Source organism: Pseudophryne corroboree, chromosome 5 (assembly GCF_028390025.1).
Source record: "Pseudophryne corroboree isolate aPseCor3 chromosome 5, aPseCor3.hap2, whole genome shotgun sequence".
Taxonomy (NCBI): Eukaryota; Metazoa; Chordata; class Amphibia; order Anura; family Myobatrachidae; genus Pseudophryne; species Pseudophryne corroboree.
Window position 1 is genome coordinate 730702098 of NC_086448.1, and position 14563 is coordinate 730716660.

The window sequence follows — 14563 nt, forward strand, 5'->3', positions numbered from 1 at the left end:
TAGCTGTGTAGCAGGGTTATTTCTATCCCACCTGCTGCGGCACTTCTTTCTGCCCCAAATACTGCAGCACCTCTCTCTGCCTCGGCTGCTGCAGTACCCCACACTACCCACCTGCTACAGCACCTCTCTCTACATTGATGCTGCAGCACCTCTCTCTGCCCCAGCTGCTGCTGCTGCACTTCTCTCTCTTGGCATAATGTGTATTTGCATCTCTACTGTGGTGTAACGTGTATAAGTGGCTCTACTGTGGTGTTACGTGTATAAGTGGCTCTACAGTAGTGTAACATGTATAAGGGACTCTACTGTGTGTCGTAAAGTGTATAAGGGGTATTACTGTGCAGTGTAATGTAACGGACACTACTAAGTGGTGTAATGTAAATAACGGACTATACTGTGTGGTGTAATAGGTACTATTATGTGGCCAAGCCCCTTCCCCATGAAGCCACGCCCCCATATTTTGGTGCGCGACTTTGTTGCATACTGTCCCTACATTAAAGATAGGTGAACCCAAAGGAAACTTCCATCCTTACCTCCACAAGGTCAATTTAGGATTTTTAAATATTTTTTCTTTTCAAATGTAACATGCACCCACATGTTGGCCAGGCCCCCAATTCAGTACAGGGGAGGGGGCGCCAAAACATACCCTTGCTCCGTGCACCACGGCACCTAGTAACACCTCTGGCCTGAACATCTAACAGACCACAGGAGTCATTGGATGGGGGTGTGGGGGAGATAAAGTGGAGAGAAATAACAGCCAGTTTACATGATGTATTTTAAAAATGACAGATAGGAGCTGATTGGTTGGCACTTATCTCTCTCCAAGCTTTGATACATCTCCCCCTCAATCAGATGCATTGCAAAGCAGTGGTAAGTTGTGCCAACAGCTCTAAGGTATCTATGTATCATTAATGTGGCGGACATACTAAGCCTTGGAGAGTGATAAAGTGAAGAGAGATAAACTACCAACCAATCAGCTCGTAACTGTCACTTTTCAAACACAGCCTGAGACATGGCTGTTAGTAGCTGATGGGTTGTTACTTTATCTCTCTCCACTTTATCACTCTCCAAGTTGTAGTACATCTCCCCCAAGTTTCTGTTCCAGCAATTTTCCATTAACATTTTGTCAGGGTCAGTAGAACAAAAAAAAAACACAATAAAATTGTAAAAATATAAAAAAATAATAATAATTTAATTTCACTTTCAAAATGTGATGCTTTTAAAGTAGGCTTCCCCACAGGATGGGATTGGTAAGTAGGGAGTAGTTCTATCTCCTCTGAAAACACGTTTGCAGCAGCTTTACATATTGCTTTTCTCCCTATGATGAATACTGTACATGTACAGTAGGTGCCTAATCATTTTCTAAACTGAAGGGTTCCTATGTATGGAAAGGAGATTATTTCCTTGTGTCCTTTATCTTAGAAAAATTGTATTTCAGGAACAAGATTTGGGGCATACTTGCCTACTCTCCCAGAAGCTGCGGGAGGCTCCTGTTTTTTGGGGTAGCCTCCCCGCACCTCCGGAAGAGTAGTCAGGTCTCCCACATCCTGCTCACATCCTAGTGATGCGGGCAGGATGGAGAGATACTCTCCCATGTTCGCGGGTCCGTGGAGTGGGGAAGGGGTTAAAATGATGCGAATCGCGTCATTTTAGCCCCGCACCCTTCCGCAGACCCGCGAACCGCTGTGTTTTCCGGGTGCGGGGGCGGGCTTGCTGATGTCGCAACCCAGCTCTGCACCCTGAAGTTTCCTGCAGCGTCTCCTCTCCGGGAGAAATTCAATGTAAGCAAGTATGATTTGGGGTGGGATGTAATTATGTTTTTTTTAAAGGAGTAATCACTTACGCAGCATGGTTTTGCCATTTAAGTGATTGCCCCTTTAAATAAACATCCGAGTACAGGCTCCTTTCTATTGAAGATGAAATGTGTCTTTTATCAACACAAATGTCTAAAGCTGCATACACACAGGTCGATTACAACCACGATGTGGGCGTTCCCAATCAAACGGAACGACACATCGTGCACATTGGTTCGTTTGTATGACCGATGGCGATGCGCACACCCGCAGGTCGCTAGCGACAGACCCTGATCTTTTGAACATGCAAGAAGAACTGGGGCTGTCGTTAGCGATGCCATGCAGCCGAATTCCCCCCAATGTGATTGCGCCGTGTGTAACCAGCTTTAGAGTTTCACTTTGGTCTTACTGACAAATATGTTTAGAAGCAGATCCACCAAATGTGCCTATTATTCTGATGTTAATATCCTCAACTCATATCCATAAATGTAGTGACTATACGCTTAGGACCTGATTCAGTAAGGATTGCAAATTCTGCTGAGTAGCAGAATTTTCAATCTTTGTGATCGCATGGTGGGGGCCGCCCATCGCAGGGCTGACCAACCCCACCCCCCTTCCCAAGCAGAAATTGCGGTCGCACCGCACTTTCTGCTTGATCACAAAATATGGGGTAGCCTCCCCCTGCTGAGAATGCATGCATTGAGAGACTATTGGAAGGATATGCTGCAAACCATTCTGCATGCGCAAAGACCAAAGTGCGAACACTCTACAATCGCAGACCCAATGAAATGCAATGCGAACTTATTGATAGGAACTGACTGTTTGTGGGAAGCATCATGGCGTTTGTGGGGAGTGGTTGTGAAACGCAATCGTGTCATGCCCGTTTTCAAGGCCTGCATCTGACGTCAGCTGCGATCGCTGTGATGAAAAACAAGGCACCCGGTGCCACTGCGATTGCATTATTCTGTGTAGGCATGGGTCAACCGCAACTGACAATGGTGCTCGATTTCTGTGTATGCATCGGTGGGCGTCTTATTCCTTCCTGGGCAGCTCTTCACATGCAATTTTTAGCAGTAGCTGTTTTGAGAAAATCAACCTCAAACTTAGAAAGCGCTAAGCTCTTGTGTGTGTCAGCTGTGCAGCTCCTTAAAAATACACCTCCTCTCAATTGTGCACTGCTGCTTTCAATAGTGGGTTTGTTGAGTCCCAATAATTTAAATATAAATCAAGGAAAAAAGTTGAAAGCGCTGTCCACAATAAAAGAGTTTTTTATTTGATTAAAAATTATAAAATCACTATTCACATATATCCTTATCAATACTGATCTAAAGGTTTAGACATTGAAACATATTACAAACCATAGCTGTTTTCCAGTGGTACCTATTAGTGAAACAGTTTAAACACAGTGGGTAACTTGCATTAAATTGACACACTCTGCATCTAATTAAACAATTGTGTTAGATGTCATATACTAATCCCCTCAGTGTTTATTCCTTTTTGATGGTTCACTCCTTTGGGCAGCCTCCTATAAACGTGATTGGAAGGGTTAAATGCTGACAGTCCCAGACATATCCGGAGAGATATGTTCACCACAAATCTGAATTATATATATCCTACCGCTGGGACAATAATACATCCAAAGCCACAGATTGAGAGCACGCAATGTCAAATTTAAGGAGATAAAGTAGATACTTTTCTTGGTACAATCCCTTAATTGGCAGCTATTGATACTGAATAAATTGCCGTTCTGACGGGCGTCCCCGTCTGGTGATAAAGTTATTTATATACAGTAGGACTCCTATTCAATAAGCATGCTCCACAGTTCATTCGTGAGTTCTTATTCAATAAATGGAGGCCGCATGCACGGCTGATCTCACCCCTGTTCTTATCGGCTACTGCTCCCGCCGGGCGTCCGTGGGTGTCTTAGGCAGCATCCGGCTGCTTCTCCTGCACCGAGACTCTCGCGGACCGCCTCTCCCAAAACAGTACCACAGAAAACTTGCGGTGTTGTGGTCTGTCGGGCTGGTTCGCTCCGGCGGTATATGTCAGCGGCTGCGCGCTGCCTGCACAGCTCCCGAGATTTTGCCAGGTGTCTTGCCGACAGGGGGGAGATCAAGACTGTTTTCACAATAAGGTCCACATACACAAGGGACACTCTTGACGCGTTTCTCAGCCGTATGTCTATGGCTGTTTCCTCTGAGGAAACAGCCATAGACATACGGCTGAGAAACGCGTCAAGAGTGTCCCTTGTGTATGTGGACCTTATTGTGAAAACAGTCTTGATCTCCCCCCTGTCGGCAAGACACCTGGCAAAATCTCGGGAGCTGTGCAGGCAGCGCGCAGCCGCTGACATATACCGCCGGAGCGAACCAGCCCGACAGACCACACCACCGCAAGTTTTCTGTGGTACTGTTTTGGGAGAGGCGGTCCGCGAGAGTCTCGGCGCAGGAGAAGCAGCCGGATGCTGCCTAAGACACCCACGGACGCCCGGCGGGAGCAGTAGCCGATAAGAACAGGGGTGAGATCAGCCGTGCATGCGGCCTCCATTTATTGAATAAGAACTCACGAATGAACTGTGGAGCATGCTTATTGAATAGGAGTCCTACTGTATATAAGTAACTTTATCACCAGACGGGGACGCCCGTCAGAACGGCAATTTATTCAGTATCAATAGCTGCCAATTAAGGGATTGTACCAAGAAAAGTAGCTACTTTATCTCCTTAAATTTGACATTGCGTGCTCTCAATCTGTGGCTTTGGATGTATTATTGTCCCAGCGGGAGGATATATATAATTCAGATTTGTGGTGAACATATCTCTCCGGATATGTCTGGGACTGTCAGCATTTAACCCTTCCAATCACGTTTATAGGAGGCTGCCCAAAGGAGTGAACCATCAAAAAGGAATAAACACTGAGGGGATTAGTATATGACATCTAACACAATTGTTTAATTAGATGCAGAGTGTGTCAATTTAATGCAAGTTACCCACTGTGTTTAAACTGTTTCACTAATAGGTACCACTGGAAAACAGCTATGGTTTGTAATATGTTTCAATGTCTAAACCTTTAGATCAGTATTGATAAGGATATATGTGAATAGTGATTTTATAATTTTTAATCAAATAAAAAACTCTTTTATTGTGGACAGCGCTTTCAACTTTTTTCCTTGTTTTGAGAAAATGGCTATTTCAGCCTCAATAGTGATCTTTTCTTGAATTAGGCCCTTAATACGTACTGTACATATGAATGTGCTATTATGACCCTACGTTCAGTACATGTAAAACATCTCTATTCAGTACATGTAAAACATCTCCATTGTTATGTCACAGTGTGAGAAATGCTGTTAGTCACATGCAGTCTTAACTCTTATCATTCCATAAATTCCATTTTAAAAGTGTGCTCTGGAGATTAGAATGGAGTCAGACAGGTTTATTTTATTGATTTTTTAGTTTGACTGGAAAGTGTTATAGCATATACTGTGCGGTCATACAGATACCTCAGCAGCAACACCATTGATTGCCAGCTGTAGAGAACATGGACCTCTAACCTTTCACCATATGATCCCAGCAGCGCTACCAGTGCACCCGTGTCCGCCATCATTTGACTCCCAAACTATCAGCAACAGCCTGTTGTTTCTAGGGTGAGGGATCTTCCTAATTGGCTCCGGAGATATACGGTACTGAAATCTGGGGGGGGCAATTTACAGGGGATACTGTCGTTAGGTCGAGACAGTCTGATGGTCGACATGCAATAGGTCGACATTGTCATTAGGTCGATAAGTACTAGGTCAACAGGTCAATAGGTCCACATTAGTTTTTTTTTTTAAAAATGCAATTTTTGGATTTTTCCATATCTGACGATCCACGTGGACTACGATTGGAACGGTAACCTTGCCCGAAGCATGGCGAGCTATGCGAGGGGATACGGTGCACTAATTAGGGTTCTCCGTCACTTTACGAAGAAAACGACACCAAAAAAGTCCAAAGACTCATGTCGACCTTTTCACCTGTCGACCTAGTACATGTCGACCTTCAGTAGTCAACCTAATGACTGTCGACCTAAGTTGAGTCGACCCAACGACCCATACCCATTTACAGTTGCACATACAGTATGTTTGTAAACGTTCAGCCAGGCATATATCCACAGGTGCATTAAATACAGTATGTCTGCTCTAGACCTAAATATGCAGGCAGCTAAGCAGGGTTACTGTAGGGGAAACTTTCTTCTCCATATCTTTACTGCTCTGACTGCACTTACACATGGAGCATCTCACTGCACAAGAGACCAGTTCTGAAAACCAGTAAGAGCATTGCACATGCACAGTGTGCCGAATTGCAACACACAAATGCATGGGTGTCCATCTCTACAGATGAGTCCTCACTAACATATCCACAAATCACGCCAAATAGCCCATGAAAAATACACAGTATTTTTGACTGAATTTGCATTTTTTTTGCAGCTTTTGCTATAAAAGCAGTGTTGTCACTACAGGGGTGTGCAGTGGCGCACCCAGGGGGGGTTTCTGAGCACCCAGAAACCCCCCTCCACTAAAAAAAAATATATATATATATATTTTTTTTATAGCTGCATGAGTATTATTAATGGCTGCCTAGCGTCCTCTGCAGCCTGCTGTCTTCCTGGTGGCACTTGTAAGTGCAATAAAAGTTTACTTTATTTTAATTATAGTACATATATATCCATGTGCATACATATATACATATGTATATACATACATATAAACACACACACATGATATATATATATATATATACATGTGTATATATATGTGTACTGTACATATATATATATATATGTATGCATGTTTAATATGCTATGTATATGTGTATATGTATGTGTGTGTGTGTGTATGTATATATATATATATACATGTATATATATATGTGTAGATATATGTACAGTATATATATATATATATATATATATATACATACACACACACACACACACACACACTAGTTTTACGGACCCAGCATATACTGGGTCACCTCAGTCCCCACCCCCGTGATTGGCTCCACCCAGTTCTGGAAACCCCACCATGCAAATCCTGCGTTTGCCACTGGTGCGGGCCACACCCGCATGTCATCCACCGAGTGGTGACATCAAAATGCCAGCTCTTTGTCAGTGACTAGAGTCGAATGCTGCACTGTAACATTATGTGCAGCACTAGGCTTCTGTCACAGTGTAGGAGTTGGCACTGCAGCCCCTGCAGTCTCTATGGGCAGTCCAACATCACTGGGACCCTGGAGAGCGCCACTGAATTCATGTAGCACAAAGATGAAGAATGTCTCTGTATGTGGCCTCCTCCTTTTACACTGTGCTGGCTGTTGCTGCAGGTCTAGTCAGGTGCAGCCGCTGTTATCAGGCTGCACAACGTGTAACAACTGACACATGTAACATCAAATCACGTGAAGGCACATAGGAGGAGGATGTAACTACAGTATGACCATTGGCGTTTCTATAATGGTTGCAATGTGTGCGGTGCACACAGGCCCCTGGGTCCAGGAGGGGCCCACGAAGGGCCCACATCACACACATTGCACCCATTTAAATACTTACCTTACCGGAGTCCAGCGGTATGCGCGGTAGCCAAATTGGTCTCCGGATCATGGCAGGCGCCATGTTTCCGGAGACCTGCGCATGCGCAGTAGACTCTGGCACATTGCCGGAGTCTACAGCGCCGTTCAGAGGAGGGGGCCCACTCGGAGGTGCACACGGGCCCCCTCCTCTGTAGAAACGCCCCTGAGTATGACTCCCGAGGGGCGCCCCCACAGCTGCTCCCCATAGCCCTGATGCACCTCCTCCAGGCCCCTGGATCCCATCTCTCCAGCAAATAGAAAGCTATGTTTCTGCATTTCAAACAAAAACGGAAAATCACAGCAATTATCTACAATATCCGCTACAGTCCCATATACTGTACACGGGCCCTTCAACAGGGGGTACAAGGGGACAATTGTAAGGTTGTAAGCTTGCGAGCAGGGCCTTCCTACCTCTATGACTGTTATCACCCAGTTTGTTATTGTTATTTCAAATTGTAAAGCGCAACGGAATTTGCTGCGCTATATAAGAAACTGTTAATAAATAATAATAAATTGTGTAGGCCCGAGGTGCAGGGGGTCTCAAGGATCAGAGACATAAAAAAACGGGGCTGCAGCGCCAATATTGCTTTTAAAGTGTATACTGCAGTTGCTCAATTTAGGTAGGAAAACAATTAACAGGCCCCCTAAACCCTCCCCCCTCCTTTTACCCCATCACTTTGTCCAGTTCCTGTGGCCCATGCTGTATTGCCATCATTACGCATGTTGCTTCGCTGTCGCTTTTCTGTCTGTTTCTGCCACCGCCACCGGAGAGCCGGTTAGCCCGGCAGGAAAACCACCTGCCGGGCTCACTGACAGTCTGAGTCAAAGACTCCACACAGAAACCCCCCCGTAGCCCCACCACTGTCCAATGCCACTCCCTACAGACAAGAGGGAGATGAGCACCTTTTTATACAGTGTGTGTGTGTGTGTGTGTGTGTGTGTGTGTGTGTGTGTGTGTGTGTGTGTGTGTGTGTAGGTATATATATATATATATATATATATTTGAATGGGGATCAGTATGGCATCCCGCCGCACGGGCTGCTGATGGTCAGAATACCGACGTCGGCATCCCCAGCGGCAGAATGGTTGCGGAGGCCCCAGATATATCAGTGTGCCGGGCCCCGAATTTCTGTTGCTGGATCTGACCCTAAGCCCGACCCAGGAGTGGTGTTAGGCGCTGGCAAGCCGGGCGGGTGCCAGTCACCCCACAGGTGCCCGGCCCACCTGCACCCTCGGCTGCAGCAGACGCTGTGGGCTGTGTGGGCACCCGCTGCAGCCGGCACCAATCAGACGCTAGAGGTCCTAATTGACCTGTGTCTGTGTGGTGCTATGGCAGAGATGTCATGACGTATCTCCCATAGATCCGAGGAGCGGGCGGCCAGAAATGGAGCAGCAGCGGCAGCAGTGGTCGGAAAGCAGGAGTGGGGTTGGTGAGTATTGTGTGTTGTTGTTTGTTTTTTTTGTGTGTAAGCGGCATTACTATCTACTGGGGGCAAATATACAGGGTGCACATCTACTGGGGGCAAATCTACTGGGGGCACAACTACTGGGGGCACATCTACTGGGGGCACATCTACTGGGAGGGAGGGATTCACGGGATTACATTGCGCATGTGCGGGAAGGTGGGTGTAAGTAATACTACTTACTATTAGGCGGGTGTCAGCCATGGAAAACACGCTGAACACGGTGGCACTTCAAATGTAGCGCCGGCCGCCAGCCAATCAGAGCTGGCGGACCGGCAGCCAATCAGGGAAGCTGCCGCAACAGCGGCAGCCAATCAGGAGCGACTGCTGCGGACGCTTCCCTGATTGGCTGCCGGTCCGCCAGCTCTGGTTGGCTGGCGGCCGGCGCTTCATTTGAAATGCTGCCGCGTTCAGTGTGTCCATGGCTGCCGCCCACCTAATAGTAAGTAGTATTACTTACACCCACCCTCCCTCCGTGCAGTGCTCTCCAACAGCCTCCCTTCCGCGCCGCTACCTACACCAACCCTCCCTCCCGCACCGCTACCTACACCCTCCCTCCCGCACCGCTACCTACACCCTCCCTCCCGCACCGCTACATACACTCTCCCTCCCGCACCGCTACCTACACCCTCCCTCCCGCACCGCTACCTACACTCTCCCTCCAGCACCACTACCTACACCCTCCCTCCCACACCGCTACTTACACCAACACTCCCGCGCCGCTACCTACACCCTCCCTTCAGCACTGCTCCCGACACCCTTCTCCACTGATCCCTACTGCAATCCCAGGATCACGGGAATCCCGGGATTGAGCGTTTTTCAATCCCGAATCCCGGGATTGAAAAACGGCCCCAGATTGGCCTCCCTAGTGCAGTATATACTTGCACTTACTCACAGGATGAGAACTTCTCCCCTAATTGAATTCAGCCCTATGAATAGTTTGTGTGATCCCTGTGCAGCAGTCTCAGAAAGAGTTAATCTTTGCAGTTTTGTCACTCAAATTACATTTGTTACATTTTCTTTGCAGAAGATGAGCTGGGAGCTGTAACCCACAGACCAACTGCAATAATTAAGCTGGGTACACAGTAGACAATAGTGTGTAAACAGCGATATTGTGTGCAGTGGATCCCGGTGGGCTGGCGGCATCTGCAAGTGCATACACACTTGCCAATGCCGCGAACAACGGTGGAGGGGGGGGGGGAGCGGAGGCCATGTTGCATTCGGCAGCATGGTATCGTCAACAATATCCCCAGATTGACCTACATGTATGGACGACAGGGAATGTTGTTGACGACCCGCGGGAGCCCGCATCGTTCATGACATAGTGTTACAAATAATATTGCTCAAAAGGTTGAAAATGAGCAATATCGTTTAAAATATTGCGTAGTGTTTACCCAGCATTACTCTTACACATAACATAGCCAACACTTCCATATTCCTGTATAGTGGATGTAATTCTCAGTAAGTGTCCCACAGAGCTGTGCCACACCAATTATGTAATATTGTATACTGGATTTAATTTAATGTGTGTGTAATTTCTATCTATATCCATATCTATCTATCTATCTATCTATCTATCTATCTATCCATAATATTTATTTAAAGACACTCGCCAAGTCAAGGGGGAGTTTACTGGGCCCAAGATTTCTGTTGACTGTACATACATTCAGGGCAGTGGTGTATCTATATAGGCAGTAGCGGCTCTTGCCACGGGCAAGCAGGCTTTTTGCCCGGGGCGCCGATACCCTGAGGGCGCCGCCGTGGCAAGAGCCGCTACTAATCCACCCTCCCTCCCTCCTTGCTCCCCACTCCCCGGCCCCCGGATGCAGCGAGCGCCGTGTGCGCCCGCTGCAGCCGGCGTCGCTGACTGAAGCTAGAGGTCAAAATTGACCCCTAGTGTCAGTGCGGTGCTGCTATGGGAGAGACGTCATGACGTCTCTCCCACGGAGGGGAGCCGGCGCACCGGAGACAGCAGCGGCAGCAGCGGTCCGGAAGCAAGAGCGAGGCTGGTAAGTATTGCGGGGTTTTTTTTAGGGTTTCAAAGCGGAGCTACTACAGGGGGCACATACTGGGGGCACTACCACAGGGGCACAGCTACTGGGGGCATATCTACAGTGGGCACTGCTACAAGGGGCATTACTACAGGAGGCACTGCTACAGGGGGCACAGCTACAAGGGGCACAGCTACAAGGGGCACAACTACAGGGGGTAAAGCTACAGGGGTCACTGCTACAGGGGGCACAGCTGCTGGGGGCACAACTACTGGGGGCACAGCCACAGGGGGCACAGCTACAGGGGAGCACAAGTACAGGGGGCACAACTACTGGGGGCAAATCTACAGGGGGGCACAACTACAGGGGGCACATACTAGGGGCACTGCTACAGGGTGCAAATCAACTGGGGGCACAGCTACAAGCGGCACAGCTACTGGGGGCACTACTATAGGGGGCACTGCTACTGGGGGCACAACTACAGGGGGCACTACTAAAGGGGGCACTACTACAGGGGGAACAGCTACTGGGGGAAAATTAACTGGGGGCACAGCTGTTGGGGGTACAGCTACTGGAGGCACAACTACTGGGGGCACAGCTACAGCAGGGCACAAGTGCAGGGGGATAACTGTGGGCACGCCCCTTCCCTATGAAGAAGCCATGCCCCTTCCCTATTAAGAAGCCACACCCCTATTTTGGGGGCACACGCCCTCAGCGTGCACCAACTGTATTTTACCTGGGGGGGTGCCACAGGAAACTTTTGCCCTGGGCGCCACAAGGTCTAGAACCGGCCCTGTATATAGGGTGCAATTTGTGTGGTGCATGAAGACCCCCCAGCTCTGCACCCATATCTTCAATACTTACCTCTCTGGAGTCCCCAATCCACAGCGGCAGTGCTACGAAACCATTGCAGAAATGGCGCTGTGGCCATTTTACTGCATTTTGCTCATGCGCAGTTGGGAAATCGCTTGGAAAATGGCCCCTGTGCTATTTTCCAAGAGACCTGCACATGCGCAGCAGACAAGTAGAGTTTACTAGCATTACACAGACTACACTGCTGGCTAGAGAGGAGGGGGCCTGTGTGCAGTTTCCATCCGGGCCCCCTCCTCTCTTAATATAACCCTGATACAGGGGATCCTTAGTATTTGATAATTTGTTATTTTTTTAGAAATACATCCCATAGTGCCTTAGTGCTGAGCATCTTATACCTGTATAGTGTGACAAATGTTTTACCAGTCAGCAATAAACTCACTACACGTTTAACTAATATGGAGTTAAGATACCATAAGTTTATAAACTTTTCTCATCAAAACTCCATAAAGCCATCTTTCTTCATAACTTTTATCGGTTGAGTTGAGAAAGTAAATATGGCAAGTTGATTACACAATCTTGAAGCTCCCTTTAGTGTATACAAGCTGCACTTTCGATCGATGCACTTATCTATCTGAAGCAGAAAGTCTTGTGACGTCTTGTGATAGTGGCATATGTATAGTTCAAGGATCAAAGGAATGAATAAGTTACAAATTAATTAGCTGTTATTGTGTCACAACCACATGTGTTCACACAGTAACGCACATTATATCAACCGTTGATGCCGGAACAACGCTTTCTGCAGAACTGCCAATTGCACTACGAACCACAACAGCAGTAGTTATTGTAGGGTAACTAGTTATTGTTCTCCTGTGTTCCACATGGGCTCTAAAACATAAAGGGTTAAGGGCAATAAAATACAAGTTTCACTCTACAGTGGTTCTTTGGTGATGTGCTGTTCAGTGCAACCCTACATAATACCTCTTTTTACAACAAGTCTAGTTTTTGCCTCTTCCATTAAAACAGATGCTGTAATTCACTGTTATCTGGAATTCAAGCTATGATGTGAATACACCTAAACATGCTTTTATCAATGCATGACACAGAAAACCCCAAAGTGTTGTATCCATTGTAAGATGACATTATTTTTTATTGGTCGAACTTGTACTGCATTGATAAAATAATAGCTAACTGGTTGCTAAAGCTGGACACACACTAAGCAATATATCAAATGATATATCGTTCCAACGCGGATCAGAGCGATATATCGCATGCATCGCATAGTGTGCGCCCGCAGTTGCACATTCACGACGGTTGTTCATCGCATCTTTCTGTCTGATGTGCTGTACGTCAGATAGGATGAAGCAGGGAATGATGACATACAGTTATATGCGTACTGTAACAACACATCGCGCCTTTGTACACCAGATCGTGCATACGGTGTCGCAATGTATCATTATATCGCATTGCACAGTGTCTGGCAGTGGCAAAGGCAGGATTTCTAGAGGGGGGTTTCCAAACGCAGTCCACAATCTCCCACACACACAGCAAACTTCGTAGAAGAAGCTGCTACCACTGGGTATGTGCAGCAACTCGCTCTGTCCCTTACACTGCATGATGCAGCGGCAGATCTAGTAATCATATTATATACAATTGCCATCATTTGAGTCACTTGCCAAGAGGAGGGGGGTTTCCAGGCAACTGGAACCCCCCCTTCGCGTTTGCTTATGTCTGGGACACACATGATTCCAGTGTGTAGTATTACCCAACTTTACAGTGAGATCACTTTTGATGACTCATGAATGAATGTTTGTACACTTGCATTGCTGTTACTGAATATCACATGTAGTCATTTCATAATAATACTATATAAACTGTACTTTATGAAGAGCTTACCATTGTGCTCCGCATATCCCCATTTGTCCATGCTTCTGCAGGCGCCTTGTCAGGAACTTCAAGTTTGTGTTGAGGGCAAGAGGAAAATCTGGCCGAGTTTTCAATCACTTGATCCTATTTGTTTAGTTAAATTCCTACCAGGGATGTCTGTGACACTTGTTCCTTTTGCAGTCTGGACCTCTTCACAGCACGCTGGTTAGTGGGAGTGACTTTGCTAAGCTCTTACTGATTGTCTATGCTTCTATCTGGGGTAGGTCCTACCCTTTTATAGTATGTCAGTGCTGAGACATCGTGAGGAAATATGTATTGTAAACCAATCATCGTCAGTACAAAAATCAACAATAAGGAAATGACAGCATTACAGGGGTTATTCAGAGTCCGTAGCAGCTTTTGCTAAAATAGCAATAACTGCAACAGATAAAATTGCATGCACAGGGCAAGGCTGACCAGCATGTGTAGCGCCGCCCAGTGATGTGATCGCAATTCAATTGCGTTTGCATCGTACAAACATCGAAATAGAGGAAGACACCTGTATATGCAGACAGGCTGCGTATACAGATGCACCACTGCCGTGTTTTAATCACAGGAAACGCAGGCGACGTCATTCGGCCGCCCCGATAACGGCCATGACACGCATGCATTTCCTGCACCACTGCAATGCTGCTCCGACTGCCCGCCGCCTGTCAATCACTATGCGATCGCAACCTACTGGGAAAACAGCACATCTAAATAGCCCCCTGTGTTCAATAAATAGCTCCAACTTCTATTTGAGATTTAAAATTTACATTTATTCATGAATATCAATTTGCACATGCAAATACATTTTATTTTAAAGTAAAGAAGTGTGCAAGTTTTTAGACTTTTTCATAGATCTCATGACGTACTGGCCACAAACCTACACCGTAAAACTGTACTGCAAAGCAATGAGGGTTCTTCATGTGGGCTTATGGTCATTAGGTCGACAAGACTTAGGTCGACAGTCATTAGGTCGACCACTATTGGTCGACATGAGTTTT

General features: G+C 46.8%; 1 protein-coding gene across 1 annotated transcript in view; it reads right to left on the reverse strand.

Annotated features, from left to right (window-relative positions):
* The window catches only part of LOC134928376 (carbonic anhydrase 13-like), a 53456-nt gene extending 39561 nt beyond the window's left edge, over positions 1 to 13895 (reverse strand). The window contains exon 1 of the mRNA XM_063924052.1: positions 13548 to 13895. Within this exon, the coding sequence (XP_063780122.1) occupies positions 13548 to 13578 (31 nt within the window). The 5' untranslated portion in view covers positions 13579 to 13895. The remainder of the gene's footprint in view (positions 1 to 13547) is intronic.
* Between the last annotated feature and the right edge of the window lie 668 nt (positions 13896 to 14563).